We start from the raw sequence: 15,475 nt of genomic DNA on the forward strand, positions 1-15,475 counted from the left end.
GGAGAAAATCCTGGCATGTTTTCCTCAAAAACTTTAATTTCTTTTCGACTGAAGAAAGAAAGACAAACATCCTGGATGACATGGGGGTAAGTGAATTATCAGGAAATTTTAATTCTGAAGTGAACTGATCCTTTATGCAGTACTGCAATATTCAGATATATTTACATGTTGCAGTATAATATATATAGCAAAATAGCAAAAACAATTGACGCTTTATATTGTAGCCATGATATATATTGTTATACCGGCCAACTCTAGTACAAAACATTGCATATCTCCTACTCTGCATTGTAAAAGCATTTGAAGTACTTGTCACCTGACAGGCCACTCTCCAATTACCCAAAAACAGCTTTACGTCAAATAGTGATAGTACGGAAGTGGCGACTGTTTGTCACTTCTATTATGTGAGTGTCAATTAAAAGTCTCTTAGTCATGCTTGCATATATTTTAGCAAAAACATAACAAGGTTACAGTAATGAAAAGCATGACGAGTAGGTGTTAAAGAAAGGAAAAAAGACAGTATAACTGATCGAAGAAACCGCAACTTCATACCGGGGGCCAAGTGGTGACAGTAAATCAGACAGCTCATTACTGCCAAACCAAGTGAGCAAATACATGTGGCAGCCAAATAGAGAGGGCCCCATGGAGCTGGCGCTACCTCCCACTCACACATGCATGGCAGAGTCCTTATAATGAAGCCTGAACTTTAATCACGAGGCGAATATAACCCCCACCTCTTCCCCACCAGATCAAACATGCTCTCGCGCGCGCAGATGCTTCAGAGACGCGTGGCGCACGAGCTTACCCACCTCACTAGGTTTTCATTGTCGCCCGGGCCCTTGCAGGTGGTGCACTCGGTCCGTGTGTCATCGGCTTTAGGCTTTTTCTGCAGAGTCGACTGCCTCTGTCTGCGCTCCCGCGGTGACGGTTCCTATGGAAACGCAAGCTATTAGAGGCGACCGCCGTGTGTGTTTGAATGAAGCTAGTGAGTGGAGAGGGCTGAGATTGCTGTGTAAACATACACAAGCTGTCTTCCTTCATAACGCTCTCTAAATATTAGAGGTAGATGAGGGAGATAGACAGTCTTAAAGGAGTGCGGGGTGAGGAAGGGAAAGCTCACCTCCATCTTCTCCTCCTCGCAGATGGACGTTCTCTTCCTCTTCTGACCTCTGGTTCTCTGGTCAAAGGGAAAATGACATTTGGTCATAAATACGGCACACAATGAACTTTTCCAAAGAACAACTAAACAGTTCTAGTGTCAGATTACTGTATTTAAGATGATTTAAGATTATTAAAATGAACCTTGAAATTAAATTATTAACATTTGCATGAAGAATTATCTCTGAATGGGGCATTTAAAATAATTAATTCAAAAGGAATCTCACTTTAAATCCCACAGAGAAACACATATCACACAGGAGGAAAAGTAATGAAAAATGTCCTGAAGTACGAAAGGTGAAAAAAATCACTTATTTAACCTGTTAGCATGACATTACCTCGTTCACGTTGACTGTGTGTAGGCTATTTTAGAATAGTGGAAAAATCTTATAGTACATAATGTAGAATTTAATGTAGAAGAAAATTTAGAATTTAAATTAGCAGGTCAGAAACATCACAAGTAAGTTTTGATGTAAGTCTGACTGGATCAACTGTGCAGTGCATCAAAAATAGAATTAAAAAGTCCATCCGCTAGAAGTGTGATGCGGCACACTTTGCAGACAGCTTTGTTAATTATAATGAAAACCATTTCGTTCCACTGTGTTGCCACAGTTTTTTGCCTAATAAATAAATCAATCAAATGTAACCAAAAAAACAAATGAGGCTGCACATTTAATTGAAATAAAACTGAAATAGTGATATATCTTATCAAACTGTGATTAATTACAGAAGTATACATTATATAACATATTATATTAAAGACCCCTTGTGGTGAAAATCAAATTTTATTGTTGTTTATATGTCTACGTGGTGTGTTTAATATACTTCAAGATAAACCAATAAGCCAATTCATCAGTCACACCATTGCTGAGTATTTTCTCTTTAAAACTGCATTGTACCAAAGACAGTCTCAAAAAGGTGGTTTGAAACTACCCTAACTCCAAATATGTAACCAATCCAGCCAACTTTTCTTATCAACTATTCTTATCTTACTAGGGATGCTGATTTTAGAAGGCATCTGTCTGACTGAGATGGTGGCCGGGATCATGGTTTGTGTAACAGTCGCAACACATTATTAGCTGTTTGATAACATAGGTCAAGCCAAGGGCTAATCATATCAATTACAATGACGTGTCCACTTTAATTCCAATTCTGAATGGATTATATATAGCCTAGAAAGCGTGCAAAGAAGAATCAACTAAAAGCTGTCACTCATCTCAGTTCACTATCTCACAAAGTTGCATTATAAATCAATAAAGTCTCTTATTTACATTGTGTCTACATTTTGTTAGTTAGAAGATTCGTAAGCGTGCAGAGTGGATTCGGCCACTGATTCAAGAAATCAACAAACACGTCTGTGATTGGCTACATTGCTCACCACTGCGCACACACACAAAAAAATGTCAATAGAAACATTTGACATTTCACTGGACCATTTAACAAATCTGTTTCATCAAAATAATATTATTACAATATCAACTGAGGGTGCTCTTGCTTCCGTTTGAGGGTGCTTAGAATTCGCTCTTCCTGTTCTTCTGAATCAGTTTCTGGCTCAAAAATACATTGCTAAATTAAACCAATATTTCCACTTGCCACTGTGTAGCGTTTACTACAGTTGACCGAGTAGATCAGGCAGTCCGAGCTGGTGTGATTGGGTGGAGGTGGGGACTAATTTGTATATTCATGGGTCTGCATATGAAGAGTTTCTCTGCAAAAAAGTCCATCTGACATCTTTTCTTTTAAATGAGCATTTTTTTTACCTGGCTCCTGTTTAGGTTCAGTAATTTCACTTTAAATGGCAATGAAAAGATTATTAGTCAGCTGACTAATAAGAAATGCCTTATTTCCAAAAATATCTTGACTTTAGTCAATTTATTGGTATTTAAAGGTGCCCTCGAATGAAAAATTTAATTTATGTTGGCATAGTTAAATAACAAGAGTTCAGTACATGGAAATGACATACAGTCAGTCTCAAACTCCATTGTTTCCTCCTTCTTATATAAATCTCATTTGTTTAAAAGACCACTGAAGAACAGGCGAATCTCAACATAATAATGACTGTTACGTAACAGTCGGGGTGTACGCCCCCAATATTTGCATATGCCAGCCCAGATGGAGCAATAATAACTGACATGATCCATGATAACATGATATTTTTAGTGATATTTGTAAACTGTCTTTCTAAATGTTTTGTTAGCATGTTGCTAATGTACTGTTAAATGTGGTTAAAGTTACCATCGTTTCGTACTGTATTCACAGAGACAAGTGCCGTCGCTATTTTTATAACACTTGCAGTCTGTATAATGCATAAACACAACTCCATTCTTTATAAATCTCTCCAACAGTGTAGCATAAGCCCGTTAGCCATGGAGCACTATCAAACTCATTCAAAATCAGAAGTAAACAATATAACAGTATACAATACTTACATAATCCGACGCATGTATGCCGCATGTATGCAGAACACTTTGTAAAGATCCATTTTGAGGGTAATATTAGCTGTGTAAACTTTGTTAAGGCACTGTTTAAGGCAAGCGCGAGCTCTGTGGGCGGAGAGCACGGGATTTAAAGGGGCCACAGCATAAAATCGCTGCATTTATAATGATGCCCCAAAACAGGCAGTTAAAAAAATGAATAAAAAAAAAAATCTATGGGGTATTTTGAGCTGAAACTTCACAGACACATTCAGGGGACACCTTAGACTTATATTACATCTTTTCAAAACATAATCTAGGGCACCTTTAACAAATTTGACTGTCTTTTGCTGCAAATGTCCATGAGTGTATTTGTTTGCAAGAGCAAATCCATCTCTTTGGACAACAAGACATAGTAAAACATCAGTTTCTGTCAGTTTTACAGCAGCAAAAGGAACACTGTTGTTTACTTGCTACTCATGAAATCCTGTCATTGCCACTGTAATGATGGACAAAACATGATCAAAACTCACAGCTCGGCAATTGAAAGCGGCTCATACGCACACCGTCATTCATCTTGAAATCATATGATTTCATATGATTGCTTTTGCATCTGAACTTATTAAATGAAGCAAGGGTGTAGAGTTACATTCAAGCTATTTTAAGCCATGAAGAAATTATTTTCACAGAAAAAAAACAAACTTTTAAATATGTGTAAATAAATTTCATTGTTATTATCAAAGATGAGTTTTAAGGGATCCAATTATTGGCTGCAGGGGGACTGTTTGGTCTGTTGTGCTGCCAGTTCACAGTAAAGATTTATTGCATGTTTTATTAATACTACAAATTTGGACATACTACAAATTTCATGTTCTGTTTTTAATTTGCTACTATATACTAGGGAGGTAGGCATATTTGGATGTAGGTAAAGCTGAAACAGAGACATAATCTGAAATAACAAATGATAAATGTTTCCTTAAGTTTGCACTTCAGGGCTTCATTACCAAAAAAAAAGAGAAAAGTATAAAAGTAAAATGAGATTTGAAAAGCCGCTCAGTTGGCCTGTAATGTGTTGTTCAAGGCATGTGGCAGTAAGCTGAACAGAACAAAGTTGAACGCTCTCTACGAGTAAACGGCTCACGCAGAGCAGCTGGTGACTTGCGGCTCACTGTTGCTGCTACAGATGTCAAACAGTGGTGCTCCTCTCTAATCCAAATCTCTTATTCAGTCCGGCTCCCTCTTGTGTGACATAGAGGGATTCAATCCCTTTGTTTAGAGCCCAGACCACAGCTCCAACCGGTGCCCCTCTCTATCCAGATATAAGGCCATTTCGCAATTGGGTCAACCCTGGCTGTTTCAATTAGATATTTGTGTGTGCCATGAACCAAGATGGAGTATCCAAACTCATTCTACACTCTCCTGCGCTCTTCTGAAGCACTTTTTGCCCTCACGTTTTTCTTGTCTACCATCAGCAGATCAACTCTTCATCTCCATCAGAGGATGATAAACATGAGAAAAACAATAGCAGCACTGCACAAATCAAATCAAACATCTCCACCTTAATGCGAACGGGCGTATGAGTGTGCCAAGCTGGGGCTTTTTAAAAAGGGAAGAAAAAACGACAACATATTTAAACAGATTGTGAAAACAATTCCATCTGTCGCCTTTGGCTTGCCACCACACAGCAGATGGAACACTTATCATTATAAATGCTAACTGCTTCCACACTGCCAATTGGCACTTAAATGCCTCTGCCACTTCTCCCTCGATGGTGGCACCAAACAAAGGCACTCATTTATTTCATTATTCCTTCATTACGGCAGACTCGATTAAGGTAATCTATAAAAGGCTAGATCAGTGGTCTTCGGTGCCGAGAACCTCTATGTAACAGTAAAGTATTTCAAACGTGGTGATGGGCTGACGTAAACAAAAATATACACTTGGAAGAGGACAGTCAAGTTGACTTTGTGAAAGAAAAAAAAATAAATACTTTTTAATTAAGCACCTCACAATGATGCATCTTTAAAAAAAACACTGAATCAATTTTCACAAGATTGGAAAAACTACTGGTGCATACAAAAGCATCGTAACAAAGAGTAGCCTACTGCAGCGATTCCAGGAAGACTAATGGCTTACAATCCAGGACAAACATGTAAACTAATCATCAAAAATGTGTTTGATAAGAAAAAATAGGACTATATGACAACAAAACTATATGACTATAGGACATCAAATTAAAATATAGTATAAATAAAAGAATTGCATTTAATTACATTTTGTAGCAGTGGTGCCTGTCACATAAAACTCAATGCCTGGTTGCCAGGGCATTGCTATGTGGTTGCTAGGGTGTTCTGGAAGGTTGCTAGGTGGTTACTTAATGGACCAAGTCTAAAGAGCCCAACTCTAAGGGTCTATGATATTCTAGTCTCTAGATATTACACAAACCCTCCATTGTAGTAAGAATATACAGTAGGATTTTTTTCCATAGGTTTTTTTTTGTTTACCAGGGCCAAAAACTAAAGTCTGTTCTCTTAGAAAAGTAATAGCGCACTTCACCTGCACAAACTGCACAATATGAGGTATCATTCATGTCCTCATCACAAATGGGTGACAGTTTAATTCTTGAAAAACCTAAGTATAATGAAAAGTGACCCTTTCTTTATCAAACTCTACTAATTATGGCAAAATTTCCAATGGCGTCAGTCTATTGAATGATGTAGAAATCTTTTCAAATCTAATAAAGACTCAAAACAAAATCTCAGTGTGCGGCAGTCATGAGAGCCATTTCAGTTGTGCGTGAGGGCCGGTATTCAGTGGCCGTGGAAAAGTGTGGCACATTAGCGAAGCCGAACACCACTGACTCCTGAACGAAGGGAATGGCGGGGGGTCGATTAGCTAGCCGTGATAAATCAGAACACAGCTTTACAAGGGCTTGCCACCGCCACACCGGCTGGTTAAGGGCATTAACAATGCAAAGCAGGGCTCCTTTCAGCTGCTGCCACACTCTGGAGTGCAAGTGAAGATAAATTCTGCAATGAAGCATCTTTCTCTGGTGGAGTTTAGCCGGAGCTACAGAAGAGAGAGAAAAATAAAAGCCTTTTAATCCAGCTGCTCTCCGCTGAAGCCTTCGCCTCACTTCTGGGCACGCGTCTCAGAGACTAAAGGGAAAACACATTAACCCTGGCTGGCATACGCAAGCACACACTCACATGCGTAAATACAGCAAACAAAAACAACGTCCGGAAGTCATTCCTTTTACCTTCACGTGAGCTATTTTGACAGCCACCAGCCAAAACCAACGGCTGCAGTGCTAAAGAAGCCATCTAAAATTGCGCTTTACTTCCTAATTCGATTTAAAAACTGGCAGAGAGAGGTTTATTGACTAATCTTTAAAACAAAAGGTTGAAAAAGACAAAATGGAGGAGGGCTGGAGAGCTTGTCGTTTCTCCGATGGATATCTTTTGTCTTCCTTAAGGGAGCCAGGCTGCCGGAGCACTATCGCAGGATCAGAGAATGCTGGACAGTGATAAGTGGAAGCCATGGAGAGCCTGAAAGACAAGCCCTATCTCAAGTCTGAGAAAACACACACACATACACCCTACCCTCACACTTCAATGCATTGCTCAGCTTCTACAGATAGAAGCAGAGAGTCTGATCATTCAATAGACAATAAAATAATCGCTCTGTTCCAAAACATAGTGAGCTGCCTACAAAGGAAGCATTTTAGGGAATCATAGGCAAGCTATACATTTGGCAAAAAAGGTCCATTGTTTATTGTCAATACTTCAGTGTTGTGTGAAGCACAGCTCACACAGAAATCACTTTCAAACCCAACAGCTTTCTGTTAGTCAAAGCGACAAATCCGGAAAACCAACTTGAACTCATTTCGAAATCTGGGTGGGGAAATCTTTTGCTCTGACACAACATTCCCGGTCGCATTGATTCCTATTGAAATAACAAATTTTGCAAAATAATGTTAAATGTGACCACACCTTAACCCTCTGGTGCTCTTCGATCATGTTTGACCGAAATTCTTTTTTTTTTGAGATATCAAACTCAAATTTGGAACACAAACACAGCTTTGATTTTCTTGCAGTTTTAGAGTAAAACATGTTTTTGAAAATATATATTTAATATAAAAATTTAAAATAGTATGTTTGTGCATTTTTCATAAGAATAAACAATAAATTTAAGTTAACTTTTAAAAACTTTTTTCACTTCCTAGTGTGGCCTTTGAAAAGAAATCAAATTTAAGTCTGTGCTCCAAAGCATTCAAAATGTATGACAGTTTAAGTTGGAAATTTCATTGTCAGGTCTATGCAGTTATAATCCATTTATTCACTTTTTGAGCAGAGTAAATATAATTTAGTACCATAAAATCCCCTAAAAATACAAAATATTAAATAAAAACAATACCGAACTAAAATATAGTACATTCATTTTATATAAAAAAAAAAAAAAAAAAAAAAAAGATTCAGTCATTTTTGACCGACAACCGAACAGTACCAGTGGGTTAAAGGGTTAGCTCACCCAAAAATGAAAATTCTATCAACATCAATAACTCACTCTCATGTCCTTCCAAACCCATAAGACTTTCATTCATCTTCAAAACACAAATGAAGATATTTTTGATGAAATCTGTGAGATTTCTATCCCTCCAATGAAAGTCTATTCACCCAAAACATTCATAAAGACGTTGTAAAATAAATACATACGGATCGAGTGGTTCTGACGAGACATGATTGCTTTATATGATGAACAGATTTAATTTAGTCTTTTATTTACATATAAACAGTGAACATACATAGATCACTCAAATATGGTAGATGGAAGCTCAACTGTACTTCCTTGATGAGGAAGAACAAACCTCATTCGTCTTTGCGGAAGTATAAAAAATTGTGCTGGAGCGACATGTGAGAATAACTATCATTGCTCGTGCATTAAGCAAGCATGCTTCAGGGACCATATTGAGTGTTGCACTTTGTCTCATTTACAGTAATATGACTGAACTGTCTTGGTATATATACAGTCTTTGACATTGTGGGGTTAGCTTAGTAACATGCTAATGTGAAACTGTACTGGAATCAATTTTAAGTCAAGACGTAGCACTATTTGTGCCATAGAGTGTTCCAAACCAGTAACTTCTGAGGTTAGGGTGCTATGTTTGAAGGCTACTGCCTTCGTAGGGAGTAGGCAGTAAGGCAGCCCACTAAATATTGGAAACAATTCTAAATGCTAATGTTCTAATAAAAATGAAATGGTAAGGAGCAGTTCCAAAGGGGATTTTACTGATGGCTTAATTATGGCTGTATCAGTTTCAAGGTGATTTTATAAAACAATTAAAGATGATATAGTGTTTAGGTTGTCGATTTTCAAGTAATCAGCAAGGTTGGCTGTTGTGACCTTCAACGATAACCTCTCTGAAAGCTCAAGAGACTAAAGAACAGGTCAATTATCTTTTTTACATGAGGAGCAAAGAATCAATTTCAAGTCAATGAAAGACAACAGCTAGAGTTAAACTACCAATCAGGAAGAACTAGACAAAGCTTAAAATGGACTAGTAGACAGAGTCCCTTGAGCCAAGTAATTCCCATTTTCCAGCGACATTTTTCAAGGGATTTGTCAGTCTCAGAACTGGACCATGTTTTCATGTTGAAGACGTAAATGATAATCTGAAGCATTAGTGGTCTCTGGTTAGAGAACCACCTTTTTCTTTAGTGAAAATAGTGGAAATCTGTGAAACCAAGCCAGATTTGGCACCAGCACTGGCTTTGTGGTCCTGGTGGAAAAAGTGGTATTAGAAGCCCAATTTCAAGCATTGGCTTTTTAACACTCGTTCATCATCAGTGAACTCAAGATATGCTCATACTCACAGTCCCTCTCACTTGAAGCTTCTTGGGCTCTGGGCTCATTTCTTGGGGGATAAATTTGATTGGTCCCTTGATCTGCCTCCTGGACCTTTTGGTTCCATCCGGTAGCGTCTCCATGGCAATGTCAGCCTCGTCACTGCTGGCCTGGTCGCACTCAGAGCACTGCCTGGAAAAGGATGAGCGAGAAATAAAAAGAGAGAGAAAGTGATAAAGGAGTCAGGTATTCTTTTGCTTTCATTTGACCTTATTGATTTCTCAACATGGAGAAATCTTTGAGATGAGAGAGTGGCTTTCAAGGTCCATGTCAATGTTTTTCTATTGGAAGCAGATGTGTCATATTCATTCTAACAAAAGGGATGTTAAGTATCCCGCACAAACAATATATAAAATTGAAGAAATAGTCAAATTCTTTAGTGCAAAGAAAAAGCTTTTTGATTATACAGTATTACTGTCTCAGGGGCAGGCAGTTGCCAGTAATTAGGTACGACTTGGCCCCCCACACAATTTTATCTTTCGAATGCTTTCTAATTTCCATCCAGCAGAGCGGAACGACATCACGCTTTCTTATTCATGGATTAAATGAATTACTCGAATCAGCAGCGAAAGCATTGGGCTCAGCTTGACAAATAAACAAAACACAGAAACGCTCACGCATGCAACTGTGGAGCTCCACATAAATTTTGAAAGTGACAGTTAGTATAACCTTATGAAAGAAAACATGGAGGGACTTTATGAAGCACTGCAAGAGGAATACCACTCTGAGAATTTGAAACTACATCTTTATTTTGCTATAGACGTTAAACAAATTGGGCTGTCAAAGTAACATGTTAATTTAGTGATTAATTATAGCAAAAAAAAAATTAATAAAAATCTCCTGCAATTAATCATGCTCCCTGACCCATATACAAATGTATCATGTAATTTGATTACAATTTTTAATCAATTGACAGCCCTAGCAAAGAAAATGTGAAACTGTAAATAGTTTTACAGTTTATTTGTTTCCTCCAGAGCAAGGATTCCCAAGCGTTTTGATAAGGCAAACTCCTTTGACCTAAAATATTTACTTGAATTACAGCCTATGATTTCAATAACGGACTTAAATTCCGCATGTAGTCACAGGTAAATAATTAAATATTTTCTTAATATCTTTTTTAATAAATATTTTATTTTGATTGTTTTTATTTACTTATTTGAAATTGTAAATTTCTATAATTATGAGCCGTTATTAATTATTAGCTGTTCTAGAGTTATAAGAGCACTTCCAGAAGAATTTTAGGGGGTGTTCACACTTGTAATTCATTTAACTTGGTTCTTTTGTTCCAGACTAAAAAAGAAAATCATACATTTAGTCCTGGTTCACACTGTAATTTTTAGCACAAAAAAATAGAATTAACAGCTTTCATGATGTATATTTTGTGACAGAACTTGTCGAACAGCTGTGCTGGGCTAAATGCGCTCCCTGTATGTGTGTACATATTGTGATATATGATGAAGCTGAGAACTCGTGAAGAGCTAATAAAATGTGTAAAGGAGTCAAAACAGCGGCAGGAATCCCTCCATTACACACACAAACGAAGATCTGCTGCGAGGAGACGTGGTTCTGATGGCTGTAACGAACTGTGATGGGCAACATTGCAACTATGATGAGAGGAACAAACGGTATGCTTGATCATATTGTCCTTTTTAGGGTCACATCTTGTGACATCATGTCCTGTTTTTGGTTCGTTTACATGTCTTTGGTCCGTGTTGCATTCATATTTCAGTCGAACCGCACCAGAGTTCGTTTGAAAGTGGATCGAGACCCATCTTTTCAGAGGTCTCGGTGCGCACCAGGGTTCGGATGGCAGTGTTCACACTTATTCAAATGAACCGCATTAAAGAGCAATCGCACCAGAGTTCATTTTAATCAAACCAAAATTGCCAGGTGTGAACACACCCTAAATCACATTTCAATTCCCTTTCCCAGCCCTGTTCTCACCAGTAGCTGTTTTTGGTCTTCTTCGGCATGCGTGTGAGAGGTGGGTCCAGGCAGCCCAGATGGTAATGCAGCTTACAGGTGTCACACAGCAGTAAAAGATGCTGGTCTTGGTTTTTCTTACAGATCCCACAGCTGCACAGAACATGAAACGGTTTCTTATTTAAAGCACAGAACCATATTAAAGCATAGATTTTTAAGCCAAGATATCTTTACACACTTTTTCTCTCTGTCATAATGTGCATAATAATTTATGAACTCTAGGTCAACGTTTAATACTTATATCACAATAACACTGCCCAGGTGTGCCCAATGATACTGGGAACCTGCTGGCACCCTGTATTGGCTGCAAGCTAACCTGTAGAGCATAGCTGGGAGGTTTGACGACTTCCCTGGTGATCCTCCCTCTTTCTTGCTTGGCTTTCTCTCTTTGGGAGCTTTCAGAACTGCAGGAGAATTCAATTTCTGCAAATAAAGCAGAGCAACAAAATTAACACCACATTTCAAAAGACACATCAAATTATTCATGAACAAACTATACCATCATAACTTGAGAAAGTTACTTTTAAAGTAATTTTCTAAAGAAAATGTGATGAATGTTTGCCAGGGCAGTGCTATACAGTTGCTAAGGTGTTCAATATGACTTTTATCATGCTGCCATGAAGTTTCTGGGTGGTTGCTTACTAGCCCCAGTCAAAAGAGCCCAGCTCCAATATGATATTCTGGTAACTAGAGATGGCTGGGGTCCTTCAATGCAGCTCTATTGGATATATCAGCCTGTTTTAATGTCTTCCATGCAAAAACTCAAGTCGATCCATTATAAAAGTACCAGCAAACCTGTCTCCTCAATTAACAACTTGAGGTATATGTCCTTATCAAGCACCACTATTATGTACATTTTAAATGAAATGAGAGCAAGACTTTACTTTGGTACGTAGGCTCTAATAAACTAAAGTGCTTCTATTTTTGTTTGATAGAACAAACAAAGAAACACTGCCTCAACAAATGCAATTCATTCAACAAATGATGGGTTTGTGATAATGAAAGCTGGCTGAAAGATTTTTTGCATTTCTGTTTGATGCTGTTCTTTGCAAAGAAATAACTCCATTTATGTCTTTCCCTCTTTTCCTCTATATGTAACCTTCCTAATAGCTTCCATCAAGCTATCACACAAAGCACTGCTACTCCTCTTATAGTGCAAATGCAAGGAAACACACTCTTTTTAAATTAAGAATAGATGTTTGGTTTTTTTTTTGGCCAAACAGGGTCACTTGACATTCTTTTCAGTACAATGAAAACTATTTCAATTTTCAGTGAAGATATCAATTTGTATTTATTTTTAATTGGAAAAGAAAGAAAGAAAGCATTAGCTACATCTTACAGACTCATTCTGCAAATGAAAAAAGTACTTAATGTATAGATTTGAATAAGACAAAACTTATAATGTAAATTAGTTCAATTAAGAGTGTCTCTTGAAAGTTACTTCTAGAAATGCAGGGAAGAAGTGTGGATGGGGTTTGGAGAAGACAGTGGCTAGGAAAGTAAGATTCATCTGTACTGCATTTTTTTCTGTCCAGGACAGGTTAATTAGAAAAATTATCTAGTAGGAACCGGTCGCACAGCAACACAGAGCAGCTTCTCTCTAGAGTCTTTCCAATCTGAGCGTGCTCAGTTTGTGCCCATGGTGACAGTCCATCTCCACCGCACCACTGGGATTATAACAGACCGGAGAGCTGAGCGAGGAGATGCCAGGTTTCACAACCTGCAAACTCTGGATTACTGTGGCCAGTCCCTCCTATCCACATAATTTCAGTGGGAATATTATTTGGAGAAGAAAGGTGTTTGACTAAGAACAAAACAAAACAAAACAAAAAAAAAATAAAGAAAAAAGCACCACTGAACAGCCTGAACAGGCGGTTGGCCATCTGCTGAGGGAGCCAGACAGACTTTGCTGTCTTGCAGAGATTGTGGAGAATCCCAATGGTACCCTGAGAGGGGTCATATAACTCACAAAATTTCCAAATGGGTGGATCTGCTTGGGGAGTCCACACTGACGTTTTAACACATGGTGTCCACATAAAATATTTCATTTAACAAACACAAGCAATTTCTAAACATGACTAAAGATAAACAGCTGTTAGAGAACAACATAATGTGGTGGAATAAATTAATAAGTAATGTTTTCCTTGTATGTAAATTGTTAAAGAATTTACATTTGAGTCCACAGCTGAATTTTCGTCATTCTCTGAAAAAGTTCAGATATCTGAATGAAAATATTTGATGTCCTGATTAAACATTCACAACAAATTCTCATACTTATTGTTCAGAAGAAAAGTAGAGCTTTTTGTTGTTTTGTTGTTAGATAAGCACATATAGTAAGTAACAGCTTAATCTTCACATCATATCAAGAACCAGATCAGTGTGATGTGTATGAATCATTCAGCCTGATTTGTGAATTGGATTTTTGTTCGATTCATTACCATTGTTAAAGCATGCATTAAGATATAACTGAAGGACAAAAAGTTTAAAATTTTGCAAACAATTCCGACCAATCTTTTTCATGTTCACTGATGATTTTTTTGTCATTTTCTGAATAAGTTCAGATATCTGAATGGAATATTGGACATCCGAATAACAAATTTCACTACAATATTTCGGATTAATCATTCATAAGAAGCACAGATTTTTTTTGTTGATGTGCTTGTTTTTTTCAGAGTTTCATTGGCTTTAAATAAGAACATCCATGTTTGCAAATAACAGTTTGTTCACATGTCAACAACAGATCAGTTTGATTTGTGATCATTGTTCGATTTGATATTGTTGAAGCGTGTGCTAAAAGTATAAAATCCTTGCAAATAATTTTGCACACCAATGAATCATTTCACATTTCTGGGGTTCTCCAAAGCGTAGTCATCATAGTTGGGTAAATTTCTATGGTGGTGAAACTACAACAAGTATAATGTTTGCTTTTTGCAGAAAGATGAGCTATTGTAGTAGAAATCAGTGTTAACTAGTTTTCTGTTTCTAGTTGTTACGATGTTAATAAACATGAAACGCATCACAGTCTGTGAAAAGGGTCCCTTTTTTTCCATGTCCAAAGCAGAATTTTTATCAATTTTAGGAAAAAAAAAAAAAAAAGTTGTCCAAATGAAATGAAACAATATTTCAGACTCAATGTGAAATTTTGAAGATCATATTGTTAATGCTACAAAGTTTGCAAAGTTTGCAAAGGTGACAAGCTACCAAAGACACATTCATGCCCCCTTCCTAAGTGCACCGGCGTGAGTTCTCCCTCACCCAAGGTGGAACGAGAGATGAGACCCTCTCTTGAGAACATCAATAACTTGAGGGTTATGTGCAGACACCAATGACTGATAGGGAACGAAAATGTAGTAGATAGATGACACAAAGGAGCGGGGCGCCTTGACTGATGTTGCTACTTAAGCGGCGTGCGTTTTCTAATTATGTGATTTATGACCATCATTGCAGATTCACTGGCTCACTCTTTTCCAAGACCGCTCGGCTCTCCTCGCCTCCTTCTACCTCCTCGCTCCATTATTGCAGCATTTATCTGCCGAGAGGACATTTTAAGAGATCCTTTTAATTAACCATCTTACACACTTTCTAAGCCGGGTAACCGGTTATTCAATGCAAATTAAGTTTTAAACAAGTGCGCATGGGTGCATGCAAATGGGCGCCTTTTAAATGTTTTGTCGCTGTATCAGATGTGAGATAACGAAGCAAGCTGCAGTTCTGATTGTTGTGGTTTTAGGTTACCACGGGGAAATGTGGACTGTCATATACATTCTAGGGAAGCATCTCATCAAAATCACACTTCCTGGCTGTATCATAGTGATTTAAAAAGGTGACAAAACACAGAGGACTGGCGATACCTCCTTAGTAGCCAGATGAAACAGCGCTGACAAACAGGAGAAACACTGTGTGCAACGATACAGTCAGAAGGCTTTTCAATCTACAAATCACATTATTTACCATGGATTTACTATAGCAACACTTATTGCATCATGGCATTGTGGCAGAAATGTGGGTTATTCATA

The 15,475-nt window shown here is 37.8% G+C and overlaps 1 protein-coding gene across 4 annotated transcripts in view; it reads right to left on the reverse strand.

Annotated features, from left to right (window-relative positions):
• Positions 1 to 15,475, reverse strand: part of phf14 (PHD finger protein 14) — a 97,726-nt gene that overhangs the window by 42,290 nt on the left and 39,961 nt on the right. For 3 of the 4 annotated variants that reach the window (XM_067412268.1, XM_067412267.1, XM_067412269.1), the window contains exons 12-16: positions 11,776 to 11,882; positions 11,421 to 11,552; positions 9,446 to 9,608; positions 1,121 to 1,177; positions 810 to 931 (exon numbers count right to left, since the gene is read on the reverse strand). In XM_067412268.1, the coding sequence (XP_067268369.1) occupies positions 810 to 931; positions 1,121 to 1,177; positions 9,446 to 9,608; positions 11,421 to 11,552; positions 11,776 to 11,882 (581 nt within the window). The remainder of the gene's footprint in view (positions 1 to 809; positions 932 to 1,120; positions 1,178 to 9,445; positions 9,609 to 11,420; positions 11,553 to 11,775; positions 11,883 to 15,475) is intronic. The other variant, XM_067412270.1, reaches the window with a different exon arrangement.

This window comes from Chanodichthys erythropterus, chromosome 15 (genome assembly GCF_024489055.1).
Source record: "Chanodichthys erythropterus isolate Z2021 chromosome 15, ASM2448905v1, whole genome shotgun sequence".
Taxonomy (NCBI): Eukaryota; Metazoa; Chordata; class Actinopteri; order Cypriniformes; family Xenocyprididae; genus Chanodichthys; species Chanodichthys erythropterus.